This window comes from Saimiri boliviensis, chromosome 6 (genome assembly GCF_048565385.1).
Source record: "Saimiri boliviensis isolate mSaiBol1 chromosome 6, mSaiBol1.pri, whole genome shotgun sequence".
NCBI lineage: Eukaryota > Metazoa > Chordata > Mammalia > Primates > Cebidae > Saimiri > Saimiri boliviensis.
In genome coordinates, this window is record NC_133454.1 from 69897670 (window position 1) to 69910901 (window position 13232).

At 47.0% G+C, this 13232-nt stretch overlaps 1 protein-coding gene across 1 annotated transcript in view; it reads right to left on the reverse strand.

Moving 5' to 3' along the window:
- Nucleotides 1–8688: 8688 nt before the first annotated feature.
- Nucleotides 8689–13232, reverse strand: part of DGAT2 (diacylglycerol O-acyltransferase 2) — a 34947-nt gene continuing 30403 nt past the window's right edge. Inside the window, exon 8 of the mRNA XM_003923484.3 lies at nucleotides 8689–12392. Coding sequence (XP_003923533.1) covers nucleotides 12238–12392 — 155 coding nt within the window. The 3' untranslated portion in view covers nucleotides 8689–12237. The remainder of the gene's footprint in view (nucleotides 12393–13232) is intronic.

Sequence of the window (13232 nt, forward strand, 5' to 3'; positions counted from 1 at the left end):
GGAATCAGGCACTCTGGAATCTTGGCTCCGCCACCTTTGAGCTATGTATCCCAGGGTAAGTGAGTTCCCTTCTCTCAGATTTAAAATAGTAACAGGGTTGCTGTAGGGATTAAAGTAAATCAGCATATGTAAAGTACCCACACAGGACCTGGCACATAATACTTGCATTTTAAATTTTTAAACAAAATGTAAGCATACTGTCTTTCCAGGGTGTTTAGAAGCCTGAAAAACACCTTGGATCTTTTCTCAGAGCTGGACCACAAAGATGTCACACTGTCTCCTGTTCTGACACATTGAGTGGTTCCTCATGGCTGAAGCCTGGGGTGCATGGTCAGGTGTTTGTTGAGAAAGGAAATCCCAAATCTTGTCTGGTTGAACTCATGTGGTGCTAAGAGCTGGGGGGAATCTCACACAAAACACATTTCTGTTTCTAAGTTGTGTTAGTTTTCTGAGACTGCTATAACACATTATCACAAACTGGGTATCTTGAAACCTCAGAAATTCTCTCACTGTTCAGGAGTGCAGGATCCTGAAATCCAGGTGTCAGGAGGGCTGTGCTCTATCAGAAGGTTCTAGGGGAGATCCTTTCTTACGTGTTCCAGCTCCTGATAGCTCTAGTTTCTTACCTGGTGGTTGCATAACTTCAATCTCTGCTTTCGTCATCACATGGCCTTCTCTTATTCCTGTGTTTTCTCTTTCTTTCTTTTTTCTTTCTTTTTTTTTTTTTTTTTTGAGATGGAGTTTCACTCTTGTTGCCCAGGCTGAAGTGCAATGGCATGATCTCAGCGCACCACAACGTTCACCTCCCAGGTTCAAACAATTCTCCTGCCTCAGCCTCCCAAGTAGCTGGGATTACAGACATGCGCCACCACGCCTGGCTAATTTTGTATCTTTAGTAGAGACAGGGTTTCTCCATGTTGGTCAGGCTGGTCTCAAACTCCCGACCTCAGGTGATGTGCCCGCCTCGGCCTCCCAAAGTGCTGGGATTACAGGCATAAGCCACTGCACCCAGCCTAAAGACAATGTCTTTATAAAAGAAAGAAGGCGGGTCACAGTGGCTCAGGCCTGTAATCCCAGCACTCTGAGAGACTGAGGTAGGCAGGTCACTTAAGGTCAGGAGTTTGAGACCAGCCTGGCCAACATGGTGAAAACCCATCTCTACTAAAAATACAAAAATTAGCCTGGCATGGTAGTGGGCACCTGTAATCCCAGCTATTTGGGAAGCTAAGGAGAATTGCTTGAGCCCGGAAGGCGGAGGTTGCAGTGAGCCGAGATTGTGCCACTGCACTCCAGCCTGGGTGACAGAGCGAGAATCTGTTTCAAAAAAAAAAAGACACTGTCTTTGTATTTAGGGCCTACCCAGATAATTTAGATTTCATCTTGAGATTCTTCATTACATCTGCAAATACTGTTTTTTCAAATAAGGTCATAGTAACAGGGTCCAAGTGTTAGAACATGGACATATCTTTTAGGGGGGCATCGCTCAGTTAAGAAAATGGACCTAGAGAAAGAACACAGAATCACTTCTTTATCCTTTGATGATCAGTTCTGAATATTAGCTAACTTTATCACTTCACTCACTCAACAAATGCACACTGAGGGCTTCTCTTATCAAGCTCTTTGCTAGATGCTGGGAAATCAGACCAAGATCCATTCTTAGAAGAGCCGCCCAACCTCTTACATTGGAGTCCAATAAATAAAGAGTGGGCAGGCTGCAGTGGCTCACACTATAATCCTAGCACTTTGGGAGGCTGAGATGGGCAGATAGCTTGAGGCCAAGAATTCGGGACCATCCTGGGCAGCATGGCAAAACCTCGTCTCTACAAAAAATACAAAAATTAGCCGGGCATTGTAGTTTTCACCTATAGTCCCAGCTACCGAGGAGGCTAAGGTGGGAGGATTATCTGAGCCTAGGGGGGTCAAGGCTGCAGTGAGTTAGCCATGGTCATGCCACTGTACTCCAGCTTGGGCAACAGACTGAGACCCCATATCAATGACAAACAAAGAGTGTTAATCCAGTTACCCACTGCTGGTTCTAAGGGAAGCCCAAAGGCAGTGGGAGCCAGATAAAATAGTTGAGAGTCAGATTTCACAGTGGAGATGACATTTAAACAGGTTATTGAAGGGCCAGTAAGAGTTCACCAGGTGGGGAGGGAGGGAGGAAAGAAAGGATATTCCAGCAGAGAACAGGGTCCATTCTTTCCACAGGCCTTTACTGAGGTTCAACTTTGTACAGGCTAGCTACTGGGTGCTGGAAATGCAGAGCTCAAGTAAATAACCCTTCTCCCACTTTTCCCAAATGCTGCAAACACTAGGTAGGAGAACTAGAACTCTCACCCCAGGGGCATTGGGAAGAACTCAAAAGCCTGCTGCCTGCAAAGTATTCAAGATAATGTAAAGCATTTAACACACTGTCTTGGAGATAGTAAATGTTCAATAAATACTAGCTGTCATTATTTTCATATGTCCTATTTAATTCTAAAAATTTTTTATTTTTTTGAGACAGAGTCTTGCTCTGTCACTCAGGTTGGAGTGCAATGGCATGATCTCAACTCACTACAACCTCTACCTCCCGGGTTCAAGTGATTCTCCTGCCTCAGCCTCCTGAGTAGCTGGGATCACAGGCATGTGCCACCACGCCCAGCTAATTTTTTGTATTCTTATTAGAGATGGGATTTCACCACGTTTGTCGGTCTGGTCTCAAACTCCTGACATCAAATGGTCCACCCACCTCAGCCTCCAATGTGCTAGGATTACAGGTGTGAGGCCACCGCACCTGGCCCTAAAAACTCTTTTATTATTGTGATCCTATTTCATAATATGGCTGTTCGTTTCAACATAAAAATATTTTACATCACAGTATTAAATTATTATAATATTTATTTAGTGTTATATATCCCCCAGAGAAACATATATCCAAGTTTAGGGAACATAGATTATAAGGTGGCCAAATGCAATATATAGCAATGATAGAAAGAGGTTCAAGGTCAAGTAGTAACAGAGTGGCCAACTCTTCAGGAGCTGGTGGGCAAGGTCAGAGCAGACTTCACAGAAGTTACAAAGGATGATTGAAAGTTTAGTAGATGAACAGTAGGTGTTTAGACCTGTTGGGCTCAGGAATGACTGGTGTTTTAACAGCTAATTAGTATCATGTTGGGTATTTAAATCAAACATCCAGTTTCCAGAGTGAAAAGGCTAAGCCTACCCCAGTGGATTTTGCCTCCACTTCCTCCTCCCACCTCATGGGCCTGATGCCCTGGGTAAACAATAGCAGGATAGGGCAGATGGGCCTTTCGATGTCTCAAACTTTATTGAGTTAAATTTATCCCCTTCCTTTCAACAGAGCCCTCTTTCTTCCGTTCACTTGCTTGTCTAGTCAAACACCCAACAGACTTTTGCCAGATGTGCAGCCTGGGTACTACATTTCAAAAAATGATGCACATAAATCCCTAACTGAGGCCAGGCATGGTGGCTCACGCCTGTAATCCCAGCACACTGGGAGGCCGAGGAAGGCGGATTATAAGGTCTAGAGATTGAGACCATCCTGGCCAACATGGTGAAACCCCGTCTGTACTAAAAATACAAAAATTAGCTGGGCATGGTGGCGAGCACCTGTATTCCCAGCTACTCGGGAGGCTGAGGCAGGAGAATTGCTTGAACCCAGGAGGCAGAGGTTGCAGTGAGCCGAGATTGTGCCATTGCACTCCACCCGGCGCCTGGCAACAGAGCGAGACTCCATCTCAAAAATAAATAAATAAATAAATAAATAAAATAAAATAAAACCCAAAATATTAGCCAGGTGTGGCAGTGTACACCTGCAGTCCCAGCTTCTCGGGAGGCTGACGCAGGAGAACCACTTGAACCTGGGAGGCAGAAGTTGCAGTGAGCTGAGATCAGCCAAGTGGCTGGAGCCACTGTACTCCAGCAGCCTGGGCAACAGAAAGAGACACTCTCTCCAAAAAAAAAAAAAAAAAAAAAAAAAAAACCCTAACTAAAAGGAGGAGATTGCAAATCATTCAGTTCAAAGTGGTAAGTACAGCAATGGAGATGATGTACAAAGTACAGTGGAAACACTAAGAGAAAGTTGCGGGCCGGGCACGGTGGCTCACGCCTGTAATCCCAGCACTTTGGGAGGCCGAGGCGGGTGGATCACGAGGTCAAGAGATCGAGACCATCTGGTCAACATGGTGAAACCCCGTCTCTACTAAAATACAAAAAATTAGCTGGGCATGGTGGTGCGTGCCTGTAATCCCAGCTACTCAGGAGGCTGAGGCAGGAGAATTGCCTGAACCCAGGAGGCGGAGGTTGCGGTGAGCCGAGACCGCGCCATGGCACTTCAGCCTGGGTAACAAGAGCAAAACTCCGTCTCAAAAAAAACAAAAAGAAAATAATAAAAGAAAGTTGCTAACTGTCACGTGTCACGTGTTGTCCAGGGAGGCGTCTTAGGAGAGGTGAGTGTCCTGCGCAGGAGGAACAGCATGAGCAAAGACACAGGGACAGGAGGATGTGGCAGCAGCATAGCCTAACATGGCTGAAACAGAGGCTGCATGGGAGAGTAACAGGCAAAGAGGTTGGAAAAGGAAGCTAGGGCTGGTAAGAGGAAGAACCTGACTACCAGGCCAAAGAACGTGAGTTTTATCATGGGCAACAGAAAGCACTTAGAAAGACGGCTCAGGCAGCCCTTATGGGAGGGGTAGCTTTGAAGAGGCAGGACTAGAAGAGCGAGACTCTTGCAGAAGGTAGATGGACATTGTAAAAGAGAAAGACAATTCCCCAAATAAACTGCACGTGCCCGGGAACCCTGAAAAGCAGGTGCCTACACAGCGTTTTCCTTCTTTCCAACTCAGCAAGGTCATTTTCTAAAAAAAGCGTTCCCAGGTCTGAACTAACTGCTACTTCCTCTGGGCTCCCACAGCAGCTGTCTGACCTCTCTCCGGCATGTGTAGCTGTGTGCCTAGGCATACACTGAGCAGTCTACATTTGTCCCCTCCACTCTGCTGTCAACCTCTGCTTTTGATTTCTCTGAGTCGCCAGAATCCCAACACAGAGGACAGGCTCCATCATTTCAGTGAGCAAATGGCTGAGTGAACGAAGTCAATGAATGAATGGGCAAATAAATGCTTGAGTAAGGGAACGTTTGGATTACATGGAGGCCTCCATTCCTCCCCACTAGACACAGCTCCCAGAGAGGGGAAATGAGCTTGCCCATGGTCACACAAAGTTTGTAGCAAAGCTAAGACAAAGAGTTGGACCTTTCGTCCCCAAGACCAACGCTCTTTCCTCAGTTCCAGTGGTTTTCCCACTGCCACCAACTGTGAAGGTACCAGTGTGAACACAGGAGCTTGTGAATGTCTGGGCCATATGTGAAGGTAACACAGATGGGATATAAGTGCATCTAACCCAGGGAGCTGATTGAGTGAGAGTTGTCCAAAGAAAACTTTCCCTGGGAACTGATGTTTGCAGTGAGGTCTGAAAGATGAGTAGGAGTTAACTGGACAAAGGAGGCTAGTGAGGTCAAGGGAAGCTGTTGGACAAAGAAACAGGAGGAACAGCCTGTGAAGGAGCACGTGGAGCATTGCAGCAACTTGAAGAGGTCAGCCAGTGCTGACGAGGAAGAGGAGAAAGAAATTGGTATTTCAAAACCAAAACCAAAGACCACCTTCAGTTTCTTTAACAGTTTAGTGTTGTTTTTATTAGTAATTTTATTTCTTTATTTTTATTTTTTGAGACAGGGTCTTGCTTTGTCACGCAGACTGGAGTACAGTGGTGTGATCATGACTCACTGCGGCCTCCACCTCCCAGGCTCAGTCCATCCTCCCAAATAGCTGAGACTGCAGCACACCGCCACACTTGGCTAATTTTTGTATTTTTTGTAGAGATGGCTTTTGCTGTGTTACCCAGGTTGGTCTCGAACTCCTGGATTCAAGTGATCCATCTGCCTTGGCCTGCCAAAATGCTGGGATTACAGGTGTGAGCCACCACACCTGGCCCTTATTTGTAATTTGACACAGCAGAAGCAACACTATCCTTTGGTGTTTAGAGCTTCTGAAGTCCTCATCACAGAATGAGGCACAGAAGGAGGTTGGAGAGCTGGCAGGTGCCAGACCCTGCCAGGCACTGTGGGCCACAGTGGAGTCTGGATTTCTTTGAGGCTCATGGACAACTATTAAGGGTTTTAAGGAGGGGAGTTACATGCTCTAATTTATGTTTTAGAAATATCTCTCTGGCTGTTGTGTCAAGTGGATTTTGGGGTGGGCAAAGCAGTGAAAATGGTGATGATAAACTATGACATTTCTTCATTGAGTCTGAGAACAGTTAGGACAAAAAAAAAAAAATGGGCTGCGTTTCTGGTAGTAAAGGCATCCAAGGGATGTCTGATTTCCCATTAGACTGATCCTTTGACTGGTGAGCCACTCCCCAGGCAGGCATATTGTCACAGGGTTCCTGAGAAGGAATACCCTGGATGCCAAGTGGTGTGGCTGAAAGACTCCATGTCAGGGGTAGGGAGCTGGAGATCACTCTAGACCTTTAGCTTATTCACTGCATGATTTTAAGCAGATTGATTCCCCTCTATGAGTCTACAGGTTTCCCCAGGACCTAGAGAGAACTAACATTTTCTAATTATTTTACATACATTACTCTGGTCCCTGTGAAGTAGGTATTATTTATTTTATTATTTTATTTGTATTTGCATTTTTATTTTTTGAGATAGAGTCTCACTCTGTCACCCAGGCTGGAGTGCAGTGGCGTGATCTCAGCTCATTGCAACCTCTACCTCCCAGGTTCAAGCAATTCTCCTTCCTTCTTCAGTCTCTCAAGTAGCTGGGACTATAGGTGTGAGCCACCACACTCAGCTAATTTTTGTATTTTTAGAAGAGATGGGGTTTCACCATGTTGGCCAGGCTGATCTCAAACTCCTGACCTCAGGTGGTCTGCCCACCTCAGCCTCCCAAAGTTCTGGAATTACAGGTGTGAGCCACCAAGCCTGGCTGAAGTAATTATTGTCTCAGTTTTACAGATGCCTTTTCTCTCCTTCTCCTCGTGATCCCATTATAACTCATTAAATTCCACCCTCTCAGCAGTACTAGGGAAGAGTGCCTTCCAAACTTGCCATCCACCCCATGGAAAGAAAAGTGAAATATTTGATTTGTGAGAAGACTAGAGGTTGTCATCCACTGGTCCAGCTTCTCTATCAGGTGGTATAAATATATTAAAGTCACTGTGTTAGTTTAAGACACAAGCTGAGTGGCTTAAAACAGAAATTTTGGCTGGATGAGGTGGCTCACGCCTGTAATCCCAGCACTTTGGGAGGCCAAGGGAGTGGATCATGAGGTCAGGAGATGGAGACCATCCTCGTCAAAATGGTGAAACCCCATCTCTACTAAAATACAAATTATCTGGGCGTGGTGTTGGCGTGGCTGTAATCCCAGCTACTCGGAAGGCTGAGGCAGGAGAATCGCTTGAACAAAGGAGGTGAAGGTTGCAGTGAGCAGAGATAGCACCACTGCACTCCAGCCTGGGTGACAGAGCGACACTGTGTCCCAGAAACAAAAACAACACCCAGAAATTTATTCTCTCACAGTTCTGCAGTCCAGAAGTCCAAAATCAAGGGCTGTGCTCTCTTAGAAGACTCGAGGAGAGAATCCTTCTATGCTCCTTCCAGATTCTGGTAGCTCCAGGTGTTCCTTGCCTAGTACCTACACAACTCCAATCTCTGCCTCCATTTTTTTTTTTTTTTTTTTTAGACAGAGTATTACTCTGTCACCCAGGCTGGAGTGCAGTGACACAATCTCTGCTCACTGCAGCCTCCACCCCCTGGGCTCAAACAATTCTTGTGCCTCAGCCTCCCAAGTAGCTGGGACTACAGGTGTGTGCCACCACACTGCCTAATTTTTGTATTTTTAGTAGAGATGGGGTTTTGCCATGCTGGCCAGGCTGGTCTCACTATATTGCCCAGGCTGGTCTTGAACTCCTGAGATCAAGTGATTCTCCTGCCTTGGCCTCCCAAAGTGTTGGGATTGTAGCCATGAACCACTGTGCCTGGCCTGTTCTTCTAAGAACACCTATCATTGAATTTGGGTCCCATCTAGATATTCAGTATTACCTCATCTTGAAAACTTTAACTTAATTTTATCTGCAAAGGCCCTTTTTTCCAAATAAGACTATATTCACAGGTTCAAGGGATTCGACTGTGGACCTATTGTTTGGGCCACTATTCAACCCACTACACCATTCTTATATGGCCCGCCCTTCTTTTCTCTCAAGCTACCCTGCCCAAATGATGGAGAAATTAAGATGTTAATCTTTTTTTTTTTTTTTTTTTTTTGAGATGGAGTCTTGCTCTGTTGCCCAGGCTGGAGTGCAGTGGCGGGATCTCAGCTCACTGCAGCCTCTGCCCCCTAGGTTCCAGTGATTCTCCTGCCTCAGCCTCCCTGGTAGCTGGAATTGCAGGCATACGCCATCACACCTGGCTAACTTTTGTATTTTTAGTAGAGATGGGGTTTCGCCATGTTGGCCAGGCTGGTCTCAAACTCCTGACTTCAGGTGATCTGCCCACCTCAGCCTCCCAAAATGCTGGGATTACAGGCATGAGCTGCCACACCCAGCCAGATGTTAATCTTAACTCATATTAATCTGGACTAAAGTGTCAACCAACCACTAAGAAAATAACTCAAAGATATACAGAAATGAGAAGATAATTAAAATAGTGTATTAGAAAATACACGTCTAACACACAGGAAGGCAGGAATGGAGAGAGGAAATAAAAAAATAAGACACATCGAAAACAAATAGCAAAATGACAGATGTAAATCCCACCTTATAATTACATTAAATGTAAAGAGACTAAACAATCTTATGGCAAACAGTAGAAATGTGGATATAAAAAACATCCAATGCTATTATGTCTACGACACACTTTATATTCAAAGACACAAATAAGTTGAAAGGGAAAGAATAAAAAGACATTCCATATAAACAGGAACAAAAGAGAGTTGGGGTGGCTGTACCAAGGTAGGTTATACACAATAAACTTTGAGACAAAAACTGTTACTACAGAGACCAGCATTTTATAATGATAAAGGGTGAATCTATGACATAACAATATAAACATGATATAAACATGCATGCAGCTAATGGCAAACTCCCAAAATACATGAAGCAAGAACTGACAGAACTGGAGGGAGACATATCCCCCTCAGTTGGAGAATTCAATACCCTGCTCTGAATAATGGATAGAACTAGGCAGATTAACAAAGAAACAGGAGATTGGAACAATGTGATAAGCCAAAGCCCCTGTGTGGCCTATGCCCGAGAGCCATCTTCAGTGCCCCCTTGTGGCTATATCTGGGAACCACAGGCAAATCATGGAACTGACCATCTTCAGGCTCAATGGGTTGCCCTCACCACCACACCCAAGGGATGATCTTTGGGGAAACGAGATTCCAATTCCCTCTTCCAAGGTAACAACTCCCATCCCAAGGCAATGTTCACAGAACCTACTGGAGTCCCTCCCACCCCACGCACAGCTTAAGAGCAGGGTGGTCTCAGCTCTGGACAGCCCACTGAGGGCATTCTTCTGGGATCTGGGACCTGGCTATTGTTCTCCTTAGGCAGATGGCGGAGTTCCCCAGTGCACAGAAGGTGCTCTCTCTTCACAAAAAGCAGTGCTTAAGAATAACAGCCTACCTTGGTGGGGTGACCTCAGTTAGGGCCAGAGCTTGGCTTAAAGTCAGAGACTGAAGTTGCAGTCCAGCCTTGGGTCAGCCTCAGGCTAGGGCTGGGGTGATGTTGAGATTCTCATCAGAAAAAAAGGTCTTTCCCCCATCCCAAAGGAAATGGCTGTCCCTGACCTGAGCTCTGCAGCCTGAGGCTTGCCTGGAGTTAGAAGCCAGCTTCTGTTGAACCCTCCCAGCACTCCTCTCACTGCTCTGCCCTCCTGCCCACATAGAAACTCTGGAGAAACCAGCTCCCCACCCTTCCAAGCCAAGCTTCACTGCTGTCTCTGCCTCCTCCATCTTTCAAACCGCAACGTTTTCTCCAATCAGGCCTTCCTATCCGTCCCCTGCTGCTCTGCCCTTCACTGCCTTCCTTTCCTGGTGACTCCCAGCAGCCCTTCAAGGCCCAGCTCAGGCGTCCTTTCCTCAGTGAGGCACCCCCAGGCAGACTGGGGCATCTGACACAGATCTGACTGCCCTGCATATCCTCAGCTGTTTCCAGTGCTTGTCTCTGCTCCCAAGCAGCTCTCTCACAGCTTCCGACACAGAGGAGTTGGCCCTGAGAGGGATGAATGGCAAGGACAGGCAAGACGGTTCTGGCAGTAAAGATGTTAGAATGAGGTCCTTTGGTCTTGGGAAGGGTTCCCAGGTGCTTAGTACTCACTGAACAGAATGGAATTAGAAAAGAGGTGGCATCTTGTCATCACTAGGGTGACAGCAGGAGGGCTCTGCCTTTTTGGTAAAGCTGAGGCCAGGGGCAGGGAACATGGCCTGAGTGACCCATAAGGACCCTTCAGCTCAGCCACTAAGGGCCCTACAGCTGAACGGAAGCCCTTTACCACATGTGGTGGGCAGCATGTGAAGTGGCTCCCAATGACCCCTGCCCGCTGGCATCCACTCCCTGGTGTAATCCTCTCCCTTTCAATGCGAGCTAGACTTAGCAACATTCATTTAATGAACAGAATATGGCAAAAGTGACAGGATATCACTTCCCAGGTTATGTTATAAGGGCTGGAACTTCCATCTTGCTCACACACCACTCTGCTCACCGGCTCTTCTTGCTAAGCCAGCTGCTATGCTGTGAGCTACCCCATGGAAAGGCCCATGTGGCAAGGAACTGAGAGTGGCCTCTGTCAACAGCCAGTGAGGAGGTAAATCCTGCCAACAACTACACAAATGGCCTTGGGAGTGGATCCTCCCTCAGTCCAGCTCTGAGATGACTGCAGCCCTATGAGAAACCCTGAGTGGAGGACCAAGCTAAGCCTCAAATCATGACTGGGAACTGGGAGACAACAGATACAGTTGGAAGCCACTGAGCTCTGAAGTAGTTTGTTACAGTGACTGGTAACTTACACACCACAGCAGGGCATGTGGCCAAAGGCACAAGGGGCTAGAGGGCTTAGTGGGTAGCCAGCTGGGGCTCCAGTCTTCCCCAGGTGCTATCAGCAGATGCAGATGCAGCCCTAGCAATAACTCAAGACGATTCTTGCTTTCATTTATTTTCTAAGCATATACAAAAGTCTGACATGGTGCAATGATGTCATCAAGAGATAACACACAGGAGAGGTTTGGGTTTCCTCTCTGGCCCCAAACCCCTCAGGAAGGCACAAATACGTGAGGTTTGGGTTCGGGGCCACTTGTTCTGGAACCAATTTGCTGCTCAGAAGGCCAGGCCCCTTCTGAAGAGGAACCTCTTCCTCACACCCAGACTCAGGTGTAGGGAAGGTATACTGAGGGCACCCAGGAAGTGTGAGCTCCAGGCCAAAGCTGAGTCTGTGCTGAGTGCATGTCTTCAGCCACCCAAGAAAAACCAGTTATTCCACTAAGTTCATGGTGGCTGCATTCTCCCTGCAATGGTGCATGCACATTGTCATGTTCTTTCCCCTGCACAGTGTCATTGCCACCCCCACCCTCATCCTGGAGGCCAGTCCAGGCTCCGATGTGAGTGACTGGGAGTGAGGTGGGGGTGGCAGAAGGGAGATCAAACTGGAGCATTCCAGATGCCTACCACTGGCCTCACACAACGGGGCAATGATGCTCTCCGACTCCTCCTCGGCAGAGAGACTGGTCCTGCAGTTTCAGGACCAGACGAGTGTGGGATAGTGGCAATAGAGGGGCTCGTATGAGAAATAGCTTTTGCCTCTCATCCCTAGGGACAAAAAGTGAATCATCTAACTGGCCTGAGTCACTAATGGCAATCCTTCTTCCCCTGTGAGCCAAGACTGAGTTTCCTGTCAGTCTTGACAGGTTGGCTAAGGGGTTGACAGTCTTGAGGGGTTGGCTAAGCCACCCAGATTAGACCCAGATTTAGCCACCACCTAGAACAGGGCAAACTGGAAGTGAAAGAGCTGGAAATACTGACTTTTTCCTTCTTAAAAAAAACCTAACATTGTAATGGTTTAGCAAAATTATTATAATTTCTTTTAAATAACCCACAGACACCCATGACGCTTCCACATTTACAGAACAAAAAAGCACTTGATAGAAAATGATTTGTAGCTGGTTCCTCCCAGGAGTTGGCTCAGTTCACCTCCAGGACCTCAGACTCTGGGAGGCCGAATTTGGTCTTGTGCTTGTCGAAGAGTTTCACCAGGGCCTCCATGTACATGGTGTGGTACAGGTCGATGTCCTGCTGGGTCGGGTGCTCCAGCTTGGGGATGGTGATGGGCTCTCCCACTGCAAGGACAGGGCAGAGGCTTCTGGTTAGTCAACACCCTTCCTCGGGACATCCACCATGATGCTGATGGCAGTGACACTGGGCTGTGGGCCTGCCATGTGGCAGGAACTGTGCCAAATGCTTTACATGCTGCATCTCAGGTTGTCTCCTATTACAGATGAAAAGACTGAGGCCCAAGGGCATGTGAAGGGACCCACCCAAGGCCACACAGGTGCTGAGCAGCAAATGGAATCAAGACTGGTTGAAACCACTGCACTTTGCTAGGAAGATCTATGAGAGTCAAGGCATCAAGTAAATAGCTTTGCTCTTGCTCTGCTCTGGGCAAGCCATTCTGCCTCTCTGAGCCTCAAGTTTCCTCATCTGTCACATGGGGATTCTTCCTCATAGGGCTTGTCTAAGGATTCTGTGAGAAATGTGACATGCTTTAAAAACTCGGCCAGGCATGGTGGCTCATGCCTGTAATCCCAGCACTGTAGGAGACAAAGGCCCACATATTGCTTGAGCTCATGAATTCAAGACCAGCCCTGGGCAATATGGTGAAAATAGAAAAAAAATTAGCTGGGCATGGTAGTGGATGCCTGTAGTCCCAGCTACTCAGGAGGCTGAGGTGGGAGGATCACTTGAGACTGGGAGGCGGAGGTTATAAAGAGCCAAGATCATGCCACTGCACTCCAGCCTGGATGACAAAATAAGACCCTGTCTCAAAAGTAAAGAAATATAAAAATAAAAAGAGTGGTTAAGGGCAGGAGGGAGAAGACCAGTGTTTATGGATCTGTACATTGCTTTGTTTTCTTATCCTGCTGCATTTCCATACCCATTCCATTCCTATGTCCTGCCAA